The sequence below is a fragment of the Leucoraja erinacea genome, chromosome 1, assembly GCF_028641065.1.
Source record: "Leucoraja erinacea ecotype New England chromosome 1, Leri_hhj_1, whole genome shotgun sequence".
Lineage (NCBI taxonomy): Eukaryota > Metazoa > Chordata > Chondrichthyes > Rajiformes > Rajidae > Leucoraja > Leucoraja erinaceus.
This window is the reverse complement of record NC_073377.1, coordinates 22,076,400-22,101,834: the sequence shown is the minus strand read 5'-3', so window position 1 is coordinate 22,101,834 and position 25,435 is coordinate 22,076,400. Positions and strand designations below refer to the sequence as shown.

Below are 25,435 nucleotides of genomic sequence, written 5' to 3'. Positions count from 1 at the left end.
CCTGTCCTATCCATGTTGTGATGGACTTTCTAGTTAATGTGATGTTGATATATTAGCCTTGGTAAATGGCTGTTGTGGTCTACATTCCACAGTGGTAATATGATAATGATGAAGGTTTGGATTATCAGTTGAGTTTATTGTCACGTGTATCGAGGTAAAGTGAAAAGCTTTTGTTGCGTGCTAACCAGTCACCAAAATGACAATACATGATTATTATGTTTAAAAAAGAACTGCAGATGCTGGGAAAATCGAAGGTAGACAAAAATGCTGGAGAAACTCAGCGGGTGAGGCAGTATCTATGGAGCGAAGGAATAGGTGATGTTTTGGGTCGAGACCCTTCTTCAGACCAATACATGATTATTATGTCAATTAATAGAGGTGCAACTCAAACATTTTTTTAGCAGCAAATTAATGCATGTTTTGCATCTTGTAATTGCATATAGCATTGAGTTGGATTGCACTTGACTTGAGCCACTTTCGACTTTACCATCTGTTTGGCATAGCATTTCTACAAACTTGCAGCTGACCAGTGCTGTTCCTGAAGGACTTGTCAAGTCTATGGATTTGTTTCAACTGTTATCCGATGAGCAAAGAGTGCCACTTGTGATAATTAATAAAACAATTTAATTCAAATATAAATCAGCTTTATGACAACTTAAATTTATTTAGAAACACATTAAACCTCTTAATTCAAATCAAAAATGCAGTGAAATAACAAAGATTATATAATTTATCAAAAATTTCATTTAAGGGTGATTTGAATGAAGCATGTGCTGAGTGGCATATAGCTGAGAGTCCAAATAGGGTTTAACTAACTCCTTGGCTCAGTACGTTATGGGACAGCTTAGTAGTCAGTTGAATCCATGTCTGACATCCAACACATTCTGAACTTAAGAGCTGCAGGATTCTCCATGGACCTTCTGGCTGAAAAAGAACATGAACAAGCCTGTTTTATCAGAAATAAATCCAAAACTAGTCTCACTCTTGTGTTCAGATCCATTGCTCTGGTTTCCTTGCTTTCAATTAATTATTTGCTTTTATCAAAAATAAATCATGCTCTCCACCAAAGCATTTCATGTTTTAACAACACCCTGCCTAATGATATTGCTCTTGCCCTCGATCCGTCAAGTGACTCTTCGGCAACCCAGAATAAATAGATTATTAATACTAATATTTATATATTTTAAAATGTTAATTTTATAGAGGTTCTTTAAATTGGCAAGTGTAACGTTATCACCCTTGACTCTGAATGTTCTAGTAACTTGGACTGCAGCATAGTGCTGCTGCTTCACAATGCCAGCAAGCGAGATTCAATCCCGATCTTTGGAGGTCTGCATGGAGTTTAGACTCATGGAAGTGGACAGCAGGGAAATAGGCTCCAGCCCAACCCGTCGGGGCTGAAGAGTTTGCACATGCATCCTGCGCATGCGGGCTTTCCTCTGTGCTCCGCTTTCCTCCCTCATCCCAAAGATCTGTAGTAGTAGGTCAATAGGCCACTACGATGCCCGTTGTGTGTTGCTAAGTGATAAAATCTGGGGAGAGTTGACAAGAATGTGAGAATGAAATGGGATTATTGCTTGATTGTTGGTGTCGGCTTGGTGGGCTAAGGGTTTGTTTCCGTTGTATGGCTCTTCTTGTCAATATTGATGCTGATACAACTGAAAAAAAAAATTGCAGTAAACCTTTTAATAATGTAGTATATTATTGCCACAAAATTATTGTGCACATTATTATCAAATTTGTTTATGAATAATACTTCTGGCAACTTCATATTTTGATTCTCTCATGCTTAGTCAAAATTCAGCTGTCCTAATTTTCAACTTACAGTCAATTTTCAATTGTGCATTGACAGTAACAGACAACTGTAAATTGCTCCTGCTGGGCAAGTGGGTGGTAGAATTGGGGGCTGGGGGAGAGGGAGTTGATGTGAGAATGTGATGAGATGTTCCAGATATAATTAGTGTGGGGTAATGGGAAAGCTTTGTGACTGACTCATTGCAACTTTACCATTGTATTCTATGATGGTAAATACTGAGAGTCTAATTTACCATTTTATTCCACCCGCAATTTTCAACAAATTACTTATGTGGATTTTTAAATTATTTTTGTCATTTGGGAAATGCCTCTTAAAGGAACACTGCAATTAAATGCTTCAGGACTTGCAGATCGAATCTCTCAATCGATCCTCAGCCTGAAAACAACTGATTTTGTCAGCTAGTAGGAGCACAGTTTAAAATTAGTAGATGGATAATACATAGTGCAAGTTGGGCCGAAGGGCCTGTTTCCACACTGTATCACTCTATGACTATCAGTACCTCCTTATGAACTCCTTATAAAAATTATTGTATCATGAATCTATGGAGATCTGCGAACAGTATAAATAATACAAAATAAATCTGAATAGAAGGAAGCCATTTTGCTTGTAAACTTCCTCCCCAGGTTATGACAGCTGTACAACATCCTCTGCAGTATGCTATGTTATATAGTCCTCACCTTTAAAACCTACCATAAACCAACCCTCATTGCATTTCTGTCCCTACCATTTATGTCTTTATAGTAGATTATTTTAACTATTTCCCAGTTCAATTTGGTTCCAAATGGAACGTCCAAACCAAAATCCCCATAAAACAAGCCACCTATCTCAGTCTGTATCTTCAGAAGACCATGTGTATAAAAGCCACTTATAAAAGCTCCACAGTAATTCTCAACATTGGTGTTTTGGTATCCATATAAAATGACAAGACAGAGTACAAGAAGGTGACAGAGAGGTTTAGTAGTATGGTGTTTAGACAACAACCACTCCCTCAACATCAGCACCATGAAGAAGTTGGTCATTGACGTCAGGAAGCAAGGTGGTGTGCATGCCCTAGTCTGCATCAATGATGATGAAGTGATGACCAAGAGCTTCAAGTTCCTTGGCATAAATATCACGTATTTTGTCCTGGTCCAAACAAGTTGATGCTATGGCCAAGAAAGCAAATCTATGCCCTTACTTCTTCAAAAGGTTAAGGACATTCAGCATGTCTTCAATTACTCTTATCAACTTCTTGTCATTGTAGTGATCTGGCCCACTATGGATGTGTCATCCGCAAACTTGTTAATAGATTGACAAAAAAATGGGCTGCACAACCATCAATGTATAGGGAGTATAGTAAGGGAATGAGTATGTGTCCTTATGAGAAGCCGTGTTAAGAATTTTGAGTTGTGCCGTGTACAAGAATTATTATTCAGTTTAATGAAACTGTTGAAATTGGAGGCCTTTGTTATGCACATGGTCTTTAGAAGGCGATGGCACACGAGATAGATGGCTTGTTTGATGGATATTTTGGTTTGGACATTCCATTTGGGACCAAATAGAACTGGGAAATATTTTAGGTAATCTATTGCAAATAGATGTAATTAGTATCGACAGAAATGCAATGGTTAGAGTTTACAGTAGGTGTCAAAGGTGAGGACTATTATCATAAAACGTAAGGTATTGCAGATGCTGGAAATCTGAAATAAGATATGAAATTATTTGCTGGCAGATAGAAACAGAATTATTATTTCAGGACAATGACCTTCTGTTATTGATGATTTGTTGTCAATTCAGAACTCTTGAAAGTTTATCAACCTGAAACATCAATAATATTTTTGTCCCATTTTAAATTGTGATTTATCCAGTGGCAAACTCAGATAAACAGGTTGGGGAAGAAGGTTCCATTGGGGAAGAAGGGAAGAAGGTATTTAGCATGCTTGGCTTCATTGGTCAGGGCATTGGATACAGGAATTCGGATGCCATGTTGCAACTTTACTAGGCATTGGTGAGACAATATGTGGAGTACCACAGAGTTCTGCTTGCCTAGCTTTTAGAAGGATGTCATTAAGCTGGAAAGGGTGCAGAAAAGATTCACAAGATTGTTGCTTTCACTCAAGGGCTCGAGTTAGAAGGAGTGGCTGGATAGCTCAGGCTTTTTTCATTCAAGGTTGAGGGGGAGACCTATACTAAAACATATATATATCTATCAAAAGACAGTGATCATATATATATATATATCTATCAAACAGACACATCACACACACACACACATACATATATATACATACACACACACACACACATATTTATACACACATACATATATATATATATACATATATACACACACATATATATATACACACACACACACACATATATATATACACACAATACTCATATATACACTCACACCACACATATATATATATATATGATCACTGTCTTTTTCCCCAGATAGAGGAATATGAAACTAAAGGGCATAGATTTAAGGTGAGAAGGTGCAAAAGATTCAATAAAAACCTGAGTGTTTTTCCACACAGAGAGTGGTGGGTACATGGAATGAACTGCCACAAAAACGGTGCAATGACAACATTTACAACACTCGGACCAGTCCATGGATAGGAAATGTTGAGAGAAATATCGGCCAAACTGAAAAGCAGCTTCTAAATAAAAATATGTCCAAGCACAGCTACTTCACACATCTAATAACCGCCTGCACTCACATTCCTCCAATAGATTCCCATCAGTTAAATGTTAACACTGATATTTACTATTTCATGGTGTTTTTTTCCGTATTTTCCGGTTTGTTTTGCCTTGTCTTAAACCAGTGGCTTTTGGTCAAAAAATTATATTCCTCTCTCTATTTTAATGTAGATCATGCAGCATAGAAATTCACCCACCTAGTCAGAGCCAGCATTAATATTTCATGTTGCTCTCCTACTTCCTTTGGTATATTTTCTATGGCTATGTTTCTTAGTTTAATTTATTATTGTCACATGTTCCGAGGTACAGTGAAAAGCGTTTTTTGTTGCATGCTATCCAGTCAGCGAAAAGACTATACATAAGGAATAATATTTAGTGCAGGATAAAGTCCGATTAAAGAGCAAAGGTCTCCACCCTCTGACTAAAGAAATTCCTCCTCAATTTAACTTTCCTTCATTACTTCTGAACGCTGTATTCCTGGAAAGAAATCCCATGTTGCTTTGTTAGCAGTTTAATCTTGTTGTCCAATGATGTTGCTGTTAATTATTTGTTTGTAACTGTACTCCTTTTTATTACATTTGATTCACTTTGTGCTTATTGATGTACAAGTTAATTTGCCACTTAACCATCCATCCTGGAGCTTTTATGGATTTTTAGTGCATTCATATTCAGTGTTAATCATGCCTCCATTGCTCTGTTTTTAAAAAAGTTGGGTAAATATGGAGTGTGTCTGTCTTTGAGCAGCTCATGTTAGTAGCAAAGTAGTATATTATTTTCCCAACCCAATGGAGCTTTGGAATCCACGAACAGGAGAGGGGGAAATCATTTCATTCCCCCTTAATATTTTTGAGAATGAGTGTTGAAAGACTAACTGTCAGTGTCTACAACTTTTGTGCAGAAAATTGATCTCTATTTTTAAGGCTTTCTTTGGAAAAGAGGATTAGCACAGTTACTCTCCCACTATTATTTTCCTTCAATTATAAGCATCACTGAAAATAATGTTCTCAGTTGCTGACTAGAAAACTAGGTACTGTAAAATAAGTTATAAAACACTTTAGTCTGCACCCAGGTGAAGGCTTGAAATCAACAGTGGGACATTGAGTAACTGAAAATGGTCCAGTTTCACATGGGAATCTTTTGTCTGCTGAGATCCACAGCAGTTACTGACCCACTTTTATCTTTCACATACTTAATAGACAAGCTGTGCATTTTCTGGTAATCACTTCCCATTTACACTGTTTGCAGTTTGTCTTTTGATCTCACCTTGTTTCAGCTCTTCTGTTCAGCCTGAGCTGTTGCTCTTCCTGGAAGTCAGTAAGTAACTATGCACTTCTGTGAATGTCACCGCAGTGGTGCTATAAACCGTCATTAATGTACTGCTCACAGCACTTGTTCTTTTCCACTGCAGTATTGTAACGGTAGGGGTGGTGGATTCAATTTTTCACTTTGGAATAGGTGTTAATATAACTTAATGAATGTGGTGAAGGGAGTTGCAAGGTCATAAGCAAATCTTTAAAGTTTATGCTGACTTTCTGAATATACTCAATTTCTCTCCTTGTCTGGTAGTTGGATTGTTTGATGTTGAGCATTCACCTATTCCTCACCTCTGCTCTGTTATTAGATGTTTGTTGTGGATGCTTATGTTGGTATTTTTTTAATGAAAATGTTAATATTTGCTACAGGTTCTGTTCTTATGTTCCCTGCCTCTATGTCTGTTTCAAATATAAACCAATTTACAGCATTAAGATGAATTACATGGGAAGACACATCACAGAAGCATGAGAAGGCAAAACTTGCTGTTGAACCTCATGAGAAAATGTTGACACAGATGGCGAAATACTTAATCAAAATGATAGGGTTTCAAGGAGAACCTTAAAAGAGGTAAAACTAGTCACGGAGAGGCAGCAATGTTTAGGGATAGAATTCTAGGCGGTCTGGTCTTGTTGCAGATAGCAATGTTGGAATGATTAATGTTGGAGTTGATGTTTGAAAGCCAAGACATGGAAAGATGAGTGATCCCATAAGTGTATGGAGTTGGAAGACATTAAAGGATTAAGTATCAATGAGATCATGAGGTAATTTGAGAAGTTGGGAGATTCGGTAGATGTCCTAATGGTGGTGAACAACAACTAGCCTGCATTAGGATGCAGATGACAGAGTTTGGGATAATGTTAAGTTAATGAATGATAGAAACAATGGAGACGAGTCAAGATTGTGCTGGAATAGTCACCTTGATGTTAGAAGCATGGAAGAGGAATTCAACTGTTGGTTTGCTCTATCGACTTGTGTTGCTACTTACAAAGAGTTCTGGACTTGTACCCCAAGTCCCTCTGTCCATCAATGTTGTTAAATGTCAGGCCATTATTTGTATATTTTCCCCTTACTTCAACCTTCCAAAGTGTAACTTTGGAACTCATGCTTGCTCTATTTATGCTCCATTATACCCGGATTATACTCCATCTGCCATTTCTCTGCTCATTTCTGCAGCTGATTTATATCCTGCTGCAAACTTTGACAGCCTTCCTCACATTCCACAACCCCAGCAATCCTGGTGTCATCTGCAAACCTACTAACTAACCTGTCCACAATTACATCCATGTCATTTTTTATATATCACGAACAGCAGAGTTCCCAGCACAGATTTCTGAGGAACTCCACTGGTCACAGTCCTCCAGTCTGAATATTGTCCTTCCACCACAGTCCTCTCTGTCTTCTATCAGTAAGCCATTTCTGAATCCATACGGCTGTCACTGTTAATCTTCTTGATCAGCCTACCATGGGGACTTTATCAAATTCCTTACTAAAATCTACGTAGACAACATCCACAATTCTCACAGTTCTTCTATTTTCACAATTCATGGACTCAATTAGTCTTCAGCAGTGAATCACTTGCACTTCTTCCAATTAAGTATACTACATTCAAAGTTTTCTAGGTAGCCTACTGTACCTTGCAGAAACCAAACAAAGATTTGGTTATTATGTGCCTGGAACATCTTGTTCAGTCTGCAGGAGTGACCCTGAGTTTCTCGTTACCTTCCAGTTTAATTACCTATCCCACTCATACCTTTCTGTGTCCTCTTGTTCTGTTATATGGTCAATGCAGGTTTGAGCAACAGCACCTATACTTCCAAATTATACATATATATATATATATATATATATATATAAACTAAGTCAAAAAATATGGCCGACCGAATTGGATAGTTCTGTCATAACAGAGAGAAAGAATGAATTATTTGAAGTTGGAAAATTCAATCGAGTCACAAATGTTGCGACCTGCCCAGATGGAAGTGACAGTGCTGTTGTTCAAACTTGCATTGATTCATAGTAACAGAGCAATATATAAATACATACTCACTGGGCATGTTCAAAACATTACCACATTCACACATTACACAGACAAATGTTTTTCTAAAGTTAATGTAACTTAATGTACCTTAATTATCACAAACTGTGCCGAATATCACCATTTCAGAGTTTTTCCCTTTCTTCAACTAATCCCTCTTCCACATTTTCTCTGCTTTCTAAATGACTTTTTTTTTTCATTTTCTCAATTCTTATGAAAGGTCTTGGAACTGAAACGTTAACTATTTTGCTTTTCACAAATGCAGCCTGACCCGTGTATTTCCAAAATGTTTGTTTTCATTTCATTTCATTTCACATATTTAGCAAATCCACTTCTTTGATTTTGGCTCTTATCTCTTATCAATATCACTGATGACATTGTTTTGATTGCTACAGATTGAATCAATAATTCCTTATTTAGATTTAGATTTAGATCCTTTATTTGTCATTCAGACCTTACGGTCTGAATGAAATGGCATTACCTGCAGCCATACATACAATAATAAACAACAGAACAAACAGTAAACACAAATTAACATCCACCACAGTGAGTCCTCACTGTGATGGAGGTAAAAATCATAAGGTTACTGTCTCTTCCCCCCTCTTCTCCCTCTGCGCTGAGGCGATACCCCCCCGGGCGATGGTAAGTCAGTCACGCGGCTCACCGAGCTCCGCGAACGGGCCAGTTCAAACTCCGCGGCCCGGGGGTGGTCGAAGCTGCCGCCCTCCAGTCCAGCGGACGCAGCTGTTGACTATATCGTCCACTGGCCCGCGGCCGAACCCCAGACTCAGGCCGCCGCCACCAGAACGCCATCTCAGCCACCGGAGCACCGTTCCAGCCCCGAGCTGGGTCGCCCTCACGTGAGCGCCGTTCCACCCTCGAGCCAGGCCGCCCACATGGGAGCGCCCTTACCCTCGAGCTGGGCCGTCCTCACGGGAGCGCCGTTACCCTCGAGCTGGGCCGCCCTCACGGGAGCGTCTCAGCCCCTCACGGGAGCGTCGTTACCCTCGAGCCGGGCCGCCCTCATAGCACGCCGTTACCCTCGAGCCGGACCGCCCTCACGGGAGCATCTCAGCCCCTCACGGGAGCGCCGTTCCAGCCCCGAGCCGGGCCGCCCTCACGGGAGCGAGCCCAGGGCGAGTCCTGACAAGCTCTGCCTCTGGAGCCTCGAGGTCGCCAGCTCTGCCATTAGGCCTCAGCGCAGACGGAGGCAGAGAAGGGAGATACGACAAGAAAGTCGCATTCCCCCGAAGGGAGAGAAAGAAAGCCCTGTTTCAACCCCCCACCCCCTCCACACATAACACAAACCTAAAAACCAAAAACTTTACCAAACAAGACGAAAAAAACAACACAAAAAAGTAAAAACAAACGGACTGCAGGCGAGCCGCAGCCGTTCACCAGCGCCGCCACTTCCGGAGAACTTATCCTCCTCAACCCCACTGCAGGGCTTTGACATGGTCATCCTTCACCTATATGTATGCTTTTCCACTGTTGTTCAACGGGTTGGGAACATACTGACATGGTCACATGTTTATCGAGACAATTGCAACAAGAGAACTTCATGTGGCTTTGATTTTTCTGTCTAAAGTGTAATTCAAACCCCAGAGACATACAGCATGCAGAATAATGGTGCCTAACTATATCTCATCACCACCTTTTTTTGATCAGGTACCCTGTATGGGATAAGCAGCAAGTTCTTACAACTACATTTTCGGACTAAGCCGAGGACATGCTTGACTAGTCTGAATATTCCACGGCTACTAGTCCCATCTTTCTCCCTAGCAGTTGTCTGAAACTCAATCAGATTATTCCCAAACTATTGCCATATTTAACTGAGGTGAACTTTGGATCACACATGGTACTTTCTCTATTTTAACCTCCATAATTTGGAGTAATATAGCATGGAAACAGGTCTTTTGGCCCAACTTGCTTATGCTGACTAAAATGACCCATCGACATTAGTCCCACTTGCCCATATTTGGCCCATATCCCTCTAGACCTTCCCTATCCATATATCATGACATCATCCATTATATCATCTGACTTTGTCCAATTCTCAGCATATCTACCTCTGATACTTTTGGTTACTCTTTTCTAACTTTATATTATTGTTCCAGTACATGTTTAGCAATTTCTGTTGTCTGCTCTACATAAACTTACGGTAATTACAACATCTATAACCCATATGCTGACTTGCATCATCATCTTTTCAGCCAATTATGCTTCCTGACCTATGCTCTAACTCTGGTCTCTTAATCACCCATGCTAACCCCAAAGCTAGTCAATTCCTCTTTCAGATGTTGCACCTCTCTAGCTCTGTTTCCTTCAGGGCTCTTGTAATTTAGTTAGATCAAGCCTTTACACATCTGTCCTAACTGACTCTGTCATATTTCAAATCGTCATGATTCACGCAAATGGCTTGTATGTTTTCCTTTGTTAAAGGCCCTGTATGTAATGATATTATTGTTTGAGTGTGAATAAGGGAAATGCTACGTGGCTCATCAATGCAGTGTCGGAGGAATATGCATTTGGAAACTCTAGCTCCTAATTGTAATGTAGTTAGTTCAGTTCAGTTCAATTTAGTTTATTGTCACGTGTACCGAGGTACGTGAAAAGCCTTTGTTGATTACTTCTAGATAGTAAATGTAAGCGAATATCATAGCATTATTGGTAAAGGTATATAATCCAATACAGTCTATTAATTATGAGTGTAGATATTGTAGCCATTTACATTTACACACGCCCTTGTTAAGATAATCCTCGTTATCATTGAAGGAATATTACGCCCCATGATCCACTGCTCGATCCACTGAGTTCCTCTAGCACTGTTTATTTTGCTTGAAATTAGAGGTACCAACAGCATAGAAGAAAAGTTTATAATCACAAAGAATTAATGAACCAACAGTGATGTGATGCGGTTTACTTTCAATAGTGAGATGTATTAAAATAGATTTGATTATTTTCTGTCCAAATAACCCTCTAACATAAAGATGGATTTGCCGAGCACAGTCCATATCCTCCTAATTCTAACATCAGATGAATTCTGTTAAGTCTCTTCTGTTATACTGTAGGTAATTTTATGCAAATCTTTGTTTTGCAGGCAAAGCAGACAGAACATCATTCCCATTTGTGAGGGACTCGAGTATGCAGGGTTGTCAGGTCAGTATTATGTTCCATTACCCTATTTCTGTCTGCTATTTGTGTACAAAACAAGTGAAGATATTTTATTATAAAAGTATTGTGTGTCTTGCCAACTCTTTCTTCACATCCATTTTGTCCAATAAACAGGGCTGGAACTGATTCTTTAACTATTTTATTTGATACTTGTAACTGATTCATTTCTTCAAATATTTGTTTTTCTATTTGTGAATTCTTGTGAGAATTAGGGCTCATTGGCATATGTGTTGGAAGGAGTGACCTGTTCTTTCCCTAAGGATGCCTGATGAACATTTAACTGTGTGGGCAGATGAATAGTGAAAGGCCTGGATAGAGTGAATGTGGAGAGGAATATTCCACTAGTGGGAGAGTCTAGATCAGTGGTTCCCAACCTTTTTTTGGCCATGCCCCACCTAATCACCTCTAAAATCCTGATGCCCCCCCCCCATGTGGTGATATATAATTCTTATCATTTAAAAAGTGAACTCCGTTTCAGCTGAAGAAGCTTAAAACGCCAATACCTTGGTTGTAATAACTACACAATGAAGACCTTTTTTACCCAAAAAATATTATTTACTCAAAATAACATCTGAAACATAAACTACATATGTACCTGATGGAAAATCCTAAAAAATAAAAATCGAAAATTTGGACCCAGACCTCCTCAGTCGCGCTCAATTTCCCCCCATAAAAATCAAATTGCCCCCCTGTGGGGCGTACGCCCCACGTTGGGAACCACTGGTCTAGATCCAGAGGCCACAGCCTCAGAATAAGAAAGGCGATGAGGAGGAATCTCTTTAGTCAGGTGGTGAATCAGTGGAATTCATTGCCACAAACGGCTATGGAGAATGGGGTTGAGAGAGAGAGAGATAGATCAGCCATGATTTAATGGCGGAGTTGACTTGATTGGCCGAATGGCCTGATCCTGCTCCTTGATCTTATGAACGTATGAACTCATACGTTCATTTTGTTTGCTTCTGAGCCCAAAGTATTCTGGTCACCAAAGGATTCCACCAGACTTTGGGAAACATTGCTGACATCTCATCTACCTTAAATAATACCTCACTTTAAAATTGTTACTGCATAACAATGTAGTTGGAGGTGTTTGCAAAACTTTAAAGCCCTCAGTGAACACAGCAAGAGAAACTGCCCTTATGTAATTCATTCAGCAGCAAACAAGATTCAAGATTCAAGATTCAATTTATTTGTCATTTGGACCCCTTGAGGTCCAAACGAAATGACGTTTCTGCAGCCATACATTACAAACAAATAGACCCGAGACACAACATAATTTACATAAACATCCATCACATTGCTGTGATGGAAGGCCCAAAAAACTGGTGGCTTGGTGGATTTGCAACATTTAGCCATCGAGGAGGTGGATTAGTAGCCTCCGTAAACCACTTGAACACTCCACTTAGCAGTTTCATAGTCACAGATGATGCTCCATTGGAATATTAACCAATCAAAAAAAGGAATTTAGAAGTTCACATTTGGTCCATTTTCCAGCTGCAATGAAACCAAAGTAAAAGGAAGGGACAAACTGGAAGATGCCAGCATTACTGGGCTTATTCTGAAGATAGACTGACACAAAGTGCTAGAGTAAATCAGCAGGTCAGTCAGCATCTCTGAAGAAAATGGATGGGTGGCGTTCTGGGTCAGAACCCTTCTTCACACTGGGTTATCGTTGGGTTCATTTTACAGCATTGAGTATCACACAACTTTTAAGAGGTTTTTTGCTGCTTAACTTGCCCCCTAAATTTAATTACATGTTGTTACTTACCTGACCATATACCTATCAAGTGGCATTTTACGTGGATATTAACTGTTTATCCTCCGCTGTACTTTAAACATTGGTATAGAAATATAGTTAGAAGTTTCAAAGGTCAGGAGTTCACGGCACTATTTAAAACATGCAGCCTAAAAGTAGATTTGGGGGGAAAAAAATCAGTGATCTTATCAGAGTTTACCTAAATATCATTAATAATATGCAAGTGGCTGATTTATATATGAAACCTGGCATTTTCAGGGTCTGGTGACTATAATTTCTGGTTAAGAGCTTTAACTGATCTCATCGATTCTTGCAAACATAATTGCTCCTACGGTTTGGAACAGGGCTATGGTGCGTAGAGAAAGTGCAGTTAAATATTAATCTTCAAGGAAAAGAGAGTTTATAATAAATTTTGCAAAAATTAAATTAGTCAGTGAGATGGCAGATTTATGTACTTGCTGATATTTACAAGACCAAAACTTAAAGCTTCCATTGAACAATGAAGCTGTGTGACTGGTGAAGGAAATTCTATATTTTCATTCATTTGCTCCAAAGTGGGAACGAGGTAAATTCGGATGCACAGTTAGGGCTTTATTCTTTGGAGCGTAGAAGGTTAAGGGGGGACTTGATAGAGGTCTTTAAAATGATGAGAGGGATAGACAGAGTTGACGTGGATAAGCTTTTCCCACTAAGAGTAGGGAAGATTCAAACAAGGGGACATGACTTGAGAATTAAGGGACTGAAGTTTAGGGGTAACATGAGGGGGAACTTCTTTACTCGGAGAGTGGTGGCTGTGTGGAATGAGCTTCCAGTGAAGGTGGTGGAGGCAGGTTCGTTTTTATCATTTAAAAATAAATTGGATAGTTATATGGACGAGAAAGGTATGGAGGGTTATGGTCTGAACGCAGGTGTATGGGACTAGGGGAGAATATGTGTTCGGCACGGACTAGAAGGGTCGAGATGGCCTGTTTCCGTGCTGTAATTGTTATATGGTTATATGGTTACCTCTTGGCATCCTTAATGGTTTTGCAAATTCTCAGACCGATCGAGATCATTTGACGTACGTTGTGGACTTGGACAGCAGCTCTGATGTACCCTATAGGATGCTTTCTGTGGTGCATCTTTAGAAATTTGTAACAGTAATTTGGGATGCTCTGAACCTCTTTAGCCTTCTGAGAAAGTAGATGTGTTGGGGGCTTTCTTGACCAAAGCTTCAATGTTCTTGAACCAGGACAAATCGCTGGTGATATTTGCACCAAAGAACTTTAAGGCTCTCAGCCATCTCTACTTCAGCACCATTGATGTAGACTGGGGCATCTACTCCACCTCACTTTGTAAAGTTAATGAGTCACCCCTTCATATTTCGGACATTGAGGGAGAGATCTCACGTTACTAAGATCTGTTTTCTGCCTGTACTCTGTCTCATCGTTATTCGAAATCCGAACTACAAGGCTGGTGTCATCTATAAACTTGTCAATAGTGTTGGAGAAAAAAAAGCTGCAAAGTCGTGAGTGTATAGGAAACGTAGTATGGAGATGCATACGCAGTCATGCAGGGCACTAGTGTTGCAAATTACTGTGGAGGATGTTTTGTTGCCTATCCTTGTTGGCTGTGGGTCAGGAAGTCAAGGATCCATTTGCTGAGGGGGTGCTGAGTCCTAGCTCCAGTAATTTGAAAATCAGTTTGTTGGAATTATGGTGGTGAAGGCAGACCTATAGTCAATAAGTATGAGTTTGGCGTAGTCCTTGTTATCCAGCTGTTCCACAGATACAATAGGGCCAGGGTGATGGTGGCTGCTGTGGATCTTTTGCAGTGAATCAAAGGTGTCTAAATGGCTCGAGTTAATGTGTGCCAAGGCCAGTCTTCCTAAGCATTTCATGATGGTGGATCCCGGAGCCGATGGATGGTAGTCTTTCTTTGGAAATGGTACAATAATGGTCTTCTTAAATAAGGTGGCAACATTAGAGTAGAACAGGGAGATGTTAAAGATACCTACGATCAGCCATGATCACATTGAATGGCGGTGCTACTCCTGCACCTATCGTCTATTGTCTACTCTTGGAATGAAATTGCTTTGAAGAGTTATTGTAATCTGTAACAGGAATACAATGAGAGAAAGTTGAGGGGTAGCATTAGAGTTCTTTGCATTATAAACATAGAAAATAGATGCGGGAGTAGGCCATTCGGCCCTTCAAGCCAGCACTGCCATTCAATATGATCAGGGCTGATCATCCAAAAACAGTACCTTGTTCCTGCATTCCCCCCATATCCCTTGAGTCCGTTAGCCCTAAGAGCTATATCTAACTCTCTTTAATATATCCAGTGAATTGTCCTCCACTGCCATCTGTGGCAGAGAATTCCACAGATTCACAAATCTCTGCCTGAAAAATGTTTTCCTCATCTCACCGCTTATTCTTAAACTGAGACCCCTGGTTCTGGATTCTCCCAACATCGGGAACATTTTTCTTGCACCTAGCCTGTCCAATCACCTTAAGAATTTCATATGTTTCTATAAGATCTCCTTTCAACCTTCGAAATTCCAGTGAATATGAGCCCAGTCGATCCATTCGTGATTTCTTATCAGACTTCTGTATCTTTTTAAAAGAAAATTGCAATTGTGTTTTTGTCACATTCCAGTGATTTCAGCCTTATCTGCATTGAGTAAGTTATTTTTTGTTATTGAAGTAATAGGTGCCAGGTTTCCTGTCAATTAAAATGGCCTGTCCTAATATTATGTTGTGACATTTTCATACAATGTATGTCTCCATGTTAGTGCAGTTCCTCAATCAGTACCGAAATACAGTGCCCTCCATAATGTTTGGAACAAAGACCTATCATTTATTTATTTGTCTCTGTACTCCAAATTTGAGATTTGTAATAGAAAAAATCACATGTGGTTAAAGTGCGCATTGTCAAATTTTATTAAAGGCCATTTATGTACATTTTGGATTCACCGTGAGAAATTACAGCTGTGTTTATACATAGTTCCCCCATTTCAGGGCACCATAATGTTTGGGACACATGGCTTCACAGGCGTTTGTAATTGCTCAGGTGTGTTTAAATGCCTCCTTAATGCAGGTATAAGAGAGCTAGTCTTGTCTCCAGTCTTTGCATCACCTTTGGAAACATTTATTGCTGTTTATCAACATGAGGACCAAAGTTGTGCCGATAAAAGTCAAAGAAACCATTATGAGAATGAGAAACAAGAATAAAAACATCAGCCAAACCTTAGGCTTACCAAAATCAACTATTTGGAACATCATTAAGAAGAAAGAGAGCATTGGTGAGCTTACTAATTGCAAAGGGACTGGCAGGCCAAGGAAGACCTCCCCAGCTGATGACAGAAGAATTCTCTCTATAATAAAGAAAAATCCCCAAACACCTGTCCGACAGATCAGAAACACTCTTCAGGAGTCAGGCGCGGATTTGTCAATGACCACTGTCCGCAGAAGACTTCTTGAACAGAAATACAGAGGCTACACTGCAAGACACAAACCACTGGTTGACGCAAAAATAGGATGGCCAGGTTGCAGTTTGCCAAGAAGTACATAAAAGAGCAACAACAGTTCTGGAAAAAGGTCTTGTGGACAGATGAGATGAAGATTAATTTATGTCAGAGAGATGGCAAGAGCAAAGTATGGAGGAGAGAAGGAACTGCCCAAGATCCAAACCATACCACCTCATCTGTGAAACACGGTGGTGGGGGTGTTATGGCCTGGGCATGTATGGCTGTTGAAGGTACTGACTCATTTATCTTCATTGATGATACAACTGTTGATGGTAGTAAGTAGTAAGTAAGTTTATTGGCCAAGTATTCACATACAAGGAATTTGCCTTGGGGCTCCGCCCACAAGTAACAACATGACATACAGTGACAGTTACGAATGACGCAGGAAACACTAAACAATAATAATAATAAAACATTAATGATATGTTTGGAGGTACCATATGTCCGATGTTTATGAGTACCTCTCTCGTGAAAGTAATCTTTGTAGGGTTTTCACAGACAACACAAACGAGCAAACACATACAAAACAGCAAGGAGCAGTACACTGTGGCTGCCATCATCGGTGCCAGCAGCAGCTACTATGATGAATTCTGAAGTGTATAGGCACATCCAATCTGCTCAAGTTCAAACAAATGCCTCAAAACTCATTGGCGGCGGTTCATTCTACAGCAAGACAATGATCCGAAACATACTGCTAAACAACAAAGGAGTTTTTCAAAGTTAAAAAATGGTCAATTCTTGAGTTTCCAAGTCAATCACCTGATCTGAACTCAATTGAGCATGCCTTTTATATGCTGAAGAGAAAACTGAAGAGGACTAGCCCCCAAAACAAACATAAGCTAAAGATGGCTGCAATACAGGCCTGGCAGAGTATCACCGGAGAAGACACCCAGCAACTGGTGATGTCCATGAATCACAGACTTCAAGCAGTCATTGCACGCAAAGGATATGCAACAAAATACTAAACATGACTACTTTCATTTACATAACATTGCTGTGTCCTAAACGTTATGGTGCTCTGAAATGGGGGGACTATGTATAAACACTGTTGTAATTTCTACATGGTGAAACCAAAATATATAAAAATGGCCTTTATTAAAATCTGACAATGTGCACTTTAACCACGTAATTTTTTTCTATTACAAATCTCAAGTTGTGGAGTACAGAGGCAAATAAATAAATGATGGGCCTTTGTCCCAAACATTATGGAGGGCACTGTGAAGGTTTTTGCACTCTACAGCTGGAGTGAGTCTTTATGTAGCTGGGCTATAATCAGACAATTTATTTTGTGCTATCTCTGAACTGAACTGAACTTAGAGGCACAAAAATAGATGCATTAAAATTTCAACTCGCCATTTTCGCTCAAATTTACTCAAGCAGGATGTAGCTGACAGTTTATTTGTTCCAAATTTAAAAAAGGGCAAAAAGGTATGATTTGACTGGATGGCACGTAAACAAAGTTGGTCTCTGTATCTCGGTTCATGTGACAATAACGAACAATACAAATATCCATGCTTTTTAGAATGAATTACACGCCGTAGAAAAGGATGTTGGAAAGAAAGTCTAGATGAAAAGCTTTGCTGAAGATAAACACAAAAAGCTGGAGTAACTCAGCGGGTCAGACAGCATCTCTGAAGAAAAGGAATGGGTGACGTTTCGGGTTGAGACCTTTCTTCGGGCTGAGAGTCGGGGAAAGGGAAATGAGAGATATAGACGGTGATATAGAGAGATATAGAACAAATGAATGAAAGGTATGCAAAAAAGTAACAAACAATAAAGGAAACAGGACATTGTTGGCTGTAGGCCAGGTGAAGACGAGATATAGTCAATTAGACTCAACAGATTTTGCTGATGTGATTTGTTCAGTCAAGAAATGTGACTAGTAGATGCTTTTCTTGAGTAAACAATAATAAAATAAACCAAATCACATTTGTATCACGCCATCGTCTTTGCAGCTTAGATTCCACCATCTACTGTTTATAGACTATACTAACAACACTTATTATGAAATAAAAACAGAAAATAATGGAAATGTGCAGCAAGTCAGGCAGCATTTGAAGAAAGAGATAATGTTTCAGTTTGAAGACCCTTCAGCTCAGACGAAAGGCCCCTGTCCTGAAAAGATTACTGTGGTTCTCTTTCCACAGATGCTGCTGAGTTTCAAGCACTTTCTGTTCATACTTCAAATTTCCAGCATCTGCACTTTCTTGATTGCCACATGGTTTTTAACGGTTTATTAGGCACACACACCTTCCGAGTGTCGGCCATGGCTCTCGTCCATGAGTGAAATAAGAGCGTTTGGGTCTTGAGCAAATGTTAGCATTAGAAATGAGAGTGCACTGCAACTTTGAAAGTGCTGTAGTCTGATGAGACTTTAATGGCGCTCATGTCTGATCTCCCATGAGGATGTAAAAGATAAAGCATGTTATTCTACAGCAGTTTCCTGGACAATATTTATTCCTCAGCCACTGGTGTGGTTGTGGTTTGTGGTATCTTATTGTGCACAAATTGTTCGCTATGCTTCATCCATTAAAATTGCAACTGCAGATCAGTACTTAAATACCTGTAAACACTGGGTGGTCCTGTAGAAATGCGACTTCTTTCTTTAAAACACTTGCCCACGATCATTTTAACATGCATTTTTTTTACTGTGGAGAGTATCATACCCAAATGTGATTTGTTTTCACCTGAAAACCATCCAAGAACATTTTTCAGCAAAATTGATTTGCCTTTGAATAATTCAATAATATGTCTGAGCCCAGGCTTCTGAAACTGTTCAATGTACCTCCATGACCATCTGCAATAAATGATTTTTAACCGCTACTTTGCTGGGAATACTCAATAGAATTCAATATTACCAAGTGAACATGGTTGTGTGGAAAGCCTCAAGAGGAAGAAGCTGCAGTAGAATTTTTACACAGACAAGTTATTAACTTGGAGATATTCCTGAGCTGACAGACGGTAGTGGCATGAAATATTATACTGTAATCATTGCATTATCTATTGTTTGCACGAGAGCATGCACATCATTGAAAGAAGTGACTTAAGCAAGGTGATGTCTCTCTTGAGAAAGATTCTTATAAAGGCTGAAGTGATGGGGATCATAAAGAGAGCTCTATAAATCTGCCATTCCTAAAAATAGTATTTGCCTCCATTATATTTTGTAAAAATCTAGAATAAGGTGATCATTTCCTCACTACAAAAAATAATTACAATTCATTTCCGTTAAGAATTAAAGTGTCTCCAAAATTAGTGGGTTTTGCCCTTTGGCAAAGGTCCACAATTAAATGCAAGTAATTTTTTTAGCCAAATTAAATGTCCTTAATTTTTCTGATGAACATGCTATCTCCTGATGGAGGAGAATTGGACAGGCACTCAGAACCCCAAGCCCACATTGGTTTTTTTATTTTGAAGTGACTTTTATAGTAGACTGTGCTTGGTGCACTGGTATGTGGGGCCAAATGGCTACTCCTCTTAACTTGATGTTAAATCATTGATAATTATGCACAATGATGTGAAATGCATTGGACTTTTTCTGCCCCTTGATCTACCCCTCTTTCTACCCCTTCTATCTCCCATTTCACCCTCCATGTCAGCTGCCTACGAACCTTGGTAGAGTCTTTGCCTCTAAGTTAATTTACAAACTGAAGGAATGAGACATGGAAGTGGATTGGTGAAGGAAGTGGTTATCTTGAGACTTTGAAGTTTGAGGGTGGTTGTCCTGTTTCCTTGTATTTCTTGGGGGTGCAGGTCATGGTTTTTGGAGGCTGTACTAAATTGGCATGGGCACATAAAGCAATGCGTTTGCAGAATGTGCAGACTTCAGTGATAGTCATTTGTGATGGATGGAATGAATGTTAAGAATAGTAGAGGGAATCCATTCAAGTCAGCTGCTTACTCCTGGATGATGTCAAGTTTCTGGGGTCATTGAGTCAGGCACACAGGACCTTCAGTCCAACACATCCACTGACCAAGATGCCCATCTATGCTTGTTCCATTTGCCTGCACTTGACCCATATCTCTAAACCTTTCTTATCCATGTGGTTTGTTTTCATTATTTCTTCTGTGAGAGAATATATGGAGATATTAATACAAGGGAAGAATGTATTGCATATTGTTATTTACTGTCTAATATTTATTTAGAATAATCTTACAATCTTTTAAGCAATGCATTTAGGTGGAAAATGAAATAAATTGTACAATTATAATAGGTCCTGCAACAAAAAAAACCACAAATAATTAACTTCTACAGTTGATCAGACTGTGATTTTTAAAGCAAGTTTGGATCAGTCATGTAGTTAAGTGTAGTAACGTTATAGGCTCAGGGCATTGTGTACAGTTCTGACTGTTTAACTGGCTGCCTTGGCTTTAGATAGGGTACAGAGATAGAGTGCAGAGGAGATTTTGTAGAACAGCACCAGTGATGAAGCAACATGGGTACATGGAGAGAATGGGGAACACGCATTCCTTTTCAGAGTTGTTAATGAGAATGGTGTTCAAAATCATGAAAGTTTTGCAGAGAAATGCTGGAGAAAATATTTTCACGCAGAAGGGTACATGAGAGAGGGCACAGTTGTCATTATCAAGATTACTCAGCTTATAAGTGTGGTGATTCACAAGTGACTTTCTAAAAGGATTTGGGTATGTTCTTAAAAGGGGTACATTTTTAGGACTGGAGAAAGAGCAAGAAATTAGATTAACGTGATCACTCTTGCAAAGATCTAGGCAGAGACAAAGGGTAAATGGCCTCCCACTGTGTTGTACAATTTTAATTCATGCTCTTGGTTTGGAAATGTTATTCTCTGAGTTAAACAGCATTGAGAGAAAAAGAACATTGCAAATTAAGTCTTAATTAAAATAGGAGCATGTTTTAAAGAATTTTAAAGGTCATGTATTGCTTGAATTTATGGGAATCCTGCAAGGACTATAAATTCATATCTTTCAGATTTACATAGAATAGGGGTTGGCAGGCAAAATATATTGCCATTCCATTGCGACGGAAATGTCTTTGGAATGTAAGCATGAGTGTTGAGGGTAGATAACTTGTGCTGTGAGTTCGCTGTGTGTCTGACCTCGGCTCGAAAGCTTTCAGTTCCTGCAGCAGCTTGTTTCTGTATATCCTGTTTCTGGAGGTCAAAGCAAGGGTCATTGATTTTGGGGAGCAGATTGCTGACAATATCCTGCCTGCTGCAGGTGGCTTGTGCAAACAGACTGGTGTTTAAACGTGCCCAGTGACTGAGTCGAAGGTTATGCAGACTGATTTGTCTTGGATCATACGTGCAGCAGCATTTATTACAGTGGTATGGTTAGGTTTTTTAAAATGAAAATCATGTTACGCTGTGAAAATGGAATGAGGTGGCAACATTAAAAAAAAGGATAATTTGGCTTTTTAAAATTTTGAAAATAAGGGTTCACCGTCAGAAATTCTCATATTTTGCATTTCTCCATTTCGCAATCACAAATTCTTAGAGTTACTTTTGAATTTACTTTTAAATGTTCACACCTTCCTTGTACTTGTCCAATTTTTCTCCTATTCTCTTGAAAGCTGAAATTCACCCTGAGAATTTAATAACACTTTAGCCCTAGGCAGCATGGTAGTCATGTATTGGGTTGCAGCAGTTCCCAATCCCCATGCACGGCCTAATGTTGACTTGCCTTCCTGCGTGTCAGACATCTACTAGAATCTATGTGACATTATAAATCTGAGGAACTCACTGTTTTAGAGAATTATTTCCATGGTCTCTGATATTTTCACGATTGTTTGACATGTTCAATGTGCAGAAAATGCTGGAGGGTGGTCAGTAAATTAAAGACGGGGTAGACACAAAATGTCTCGACCCGATACACAGTTTGAAGAAGGGTCTGGCCCTGAAACGTCATTCTCTTCATTCTCTCCATTCCTTCTCTCCAGAGGTACTGCCTGGCGCACTGAGTTACTCCAGCAATTGTGTCTACCATTGATTTAAACCAGCATCTGCAGTTCTTTCCTACACAAATTAAAGACAGGGATTGTATCCAAAAGTTCAGATCGCATCATAAAGGTTTATAGATGTCATCTGGACCTCAGGTTTGGATTACCATCTGATGTTAACTTGGAGACGAAAGACAATTTAACGTATAATATTTGCTACTTATTTTCTGTTCTCTCCAAACAGATGGTTTTATTTTTAAATTTAAATCTGGGATCACTTGAAATAGGACCCTAGAAATGAGGATTACATGAAATCTATGGCATGTACTGAAAAATGAAATTCTATTCGAGAGAAAATATAGAATGATGAATGGCTTTTAGAAATGCCTTAATCTTTAGGAGAGTTATTTAAAAAAAAACACAGTTGAAAAATTCTTCTGACGTTTCATCGTGGCATAGTTAAACAGCCCTGCTAACCTAAACCTTTGATCTTTAGTTTTAGATCTGCTGAGATGCCAATTCAATAACGGGGTGATAATCTTCCATTACGGAAAAAGTACATGTGACGTTTTTGAATGTGTGCCATAATTTTTTTTGAAAGGTTTATGCTCATGTTTAAAGGTCTTTGAAAACAGTGCCCTCCTTGATAACCTAAATGTCATATTTAACATTTCTCTTACTTCTCTACAGCTCTCTAATGCACATCAACCTCAATATTTATTCAAGTAGTTTATTGTGTATTGTTTATATATTAATTATGATGTATTTTTACAGCTGATTAATTATTTTACAGATGAAAGAATATTACATGCATAGCAGATTTAAATCTTTCAGAAATATTTTGTTAATATAAACTGGAAGTAATACAGATTTTCTACTATTCAAAATATACATTATAATCATCTGAAGTGCAAATTATTAGAAACCCTCTGGAATCTCAGAAGAGATGAATTTTGGATGTGCTCAATGTGGTTATATTAGGTAAGGGGGAGGTACAGCGAGACCTGGGTGTCCTTGTACACCAGTCACTGAAAGTTGGCTTACAGGTACAGCAGGCAGTGAAGAAAGCTAATGGAATGTTGGCCTTCATAACAAGAGGATTTCAATATAGGAGTAAAGAGGTTCTTCTGCAGTTGTAGTGGGCTCTGATGAGACCACATCTGGAATATTGTGTACAGTTTTAGTCTAATTTGAGGAAGGACATCCTTGTGATTGAGGCAGTACAGCGTCGGTTCACGGGGTTGATCCCTGGGATGGCGGGACTGTCATATGAGGAAAGATTGAAAAGACTAGGCTTGTATTCACTGGAGTTTAGAAAGATGAGGGGGGGATCTTATAGAAACATATAAAATTATAAATGGACTGGACAAGCTAGATGCAGGAAAAATGTTCCCAATGTTGGGCGAGTCCAGAACCAGCGGCCAAAGTCTTAGAATAAAGGGGAGGTCATTTAAGACTGAGGTCAGAAAAAACTTTTTCACCCAGAGAGTTGTGAATTTATGGAATTCCCTGCCACAGAGGGCAGTGGAGGCCAAGTCACTGGATGGATTTAAGAGAGAGTTAGATAGAGCTCTAGGGGCTAGTGGAGTCAACGGATATGGGGAGAAGGCAGGTACGGGTTATTGATAGGGGACGATCAGCCATGATCACAACGAATGGCGGTGCTGGCTTGAAAGGCCGAATGTCCTCCTGCACCTATTTTCTATGTTTCTATGATTCCAAATAATTGGCAAATGCACAAAATTTAAATTGAGTATATTGTAGTGGCCTGGTCAAGGTCAGGAAAAGACCGGACGCCAGGCGGATTCAAAAGAAGCTTTTTAATTCCAACAGTTCAAGAACACACACTGACACTCTTATCTCTACCCCTCGGGAGTCGACCGGTAAATCCCGTGGCAGACCTACGCCCCTGTCCCTCAATCGTCGAGGGGGATGATCCAAGGAGTGGCCTACCCCCCAGGGACCGCCACAATATATACATTAAAATAACACATCAACAGTTCTCTGATCAGTGTTTCTAAACTTGGTTTTGGGCTGGAGATTACTTGGCCCAGGTCGACCATACCTGGAATATTGTGTGCAATTCTGGTCTCTTAATTTGAGGAAGGACATTATTGCTATTGAGGGAGTGCGGCGTAGGTTCACCAGGTTAATTCCCGGGATGGCGGGACTGACATATGATGAAAGAATGGGTCGACTGAGCTTGTATTCACTGGAATTTAGAAGGATGAGAGGATATCTTATAGAATCATAAAACAATTCTTAAAGGGTTGAACAGGCTAAATGCAGGAAAAATATTCCTGATGTTGGCGGAGTCCAGAACCAGGGGTCACAGATTAATGGGCCTGTCCCACTTTTTAGGCGACTGCAGGATACTATGCAGTTGCCACAAGGTCACGGGTGGTTGCCAGGGAGTCGCTTTCATGGTCGTGAGAAGTTCCCGCATTCTGGGAACTAGTCACGGCCTTATTATGATCAAAGTGAATTTTTCAACATGTTGAAATATTAACGGCGACTAGAATGAAGCCGCCATGGAGAATAGCGAGAATTCTCGTGCCGTAGGTGGGTCACCAGGAGGTCCTAATGGGTTGCCAGGAGGTCGGAGGTTCTCGTAGGTTGTAGCCGGTGCGGATCGGTGAATTTCATTGGGGGGAAAAAAGGTAAGCAGTAGTTTTCAGAACCAAGGATAACCGACCGGTAATGTTAAATGGCCGCTGAGCTTCACAGCCGTGTATTTCTGGCCTCTTAAAAGTTGTCTCCACTCCTTCTCCTCCCTCCCCATCCCCATCCCCCCCCCCCCTACCCCCCCCCCCCCCCCCTATTTTAAGGACTCACCATACTCTGTGTTTCAGCCGTCTTTTTACAGCACCAACGTTCCTGTTCATCGCGGTGTGTGTGTCTGTTTCACCTTGGCTTTGCACCGTGTGAATTTTTTAGACAGCGATCTCCCCTCTCTTCCCTGTCCCCTGCCTCATAATGGGCTGGTGAAGGAAGCGATGTGTTGGGTGTGTGTGTGTGTGTGTGTGTGTTTCACTCTGACAGTCGCCGTTCCAGTTGCCGGTTTTTCAGGTGACTGCCAGCAACTTGACAGTCGCCGGTAGTCTGCTGAAAAATTACCTAAGTGGGACAGGCCCATAAGTATAAGCAGTAGGCCATTCAGGACTGAGATGAGGAAAATCTTCTTCACCTCAGAGTCTCTGCCACAGAAGGCAGTGGAGGCCAATTCACTGCATGTTTTC

The 25,435-nt window shown here is 39.9% G+C and overlaps 1 protein-coding gene across 11 annotated transcripts in view; it reads left to right on the top strand.

Annotated features, from left to right (window-relative positions):
• tcf4 (transcription factor 4) overlaps positions 1 to 25,435 on the top strand; it is a 618,702-nt gene that overhangs the window by 301,096 nt on the left and 292,171 nt on the right. For 10 of the 11 annotated variants that reach the window (XM_055662660.1, XM_055662829.1, XM_055662572.1 and 7 more), the window contains one exon: positions 10,951 to 11,009. In XM_055662660.1, the coding sequence (XP_055518635.1) occupies positions 10,951 to 11,009 (59 nt within the window). Of the gene's footprint in view, positions 1 to 10,950; positions 11,010 to 21,519; positions 21,586 to 25,435 lie in introns of those variants that run through there. The other variant, XM_055663145.1, reaches the window with a different exon arrangement.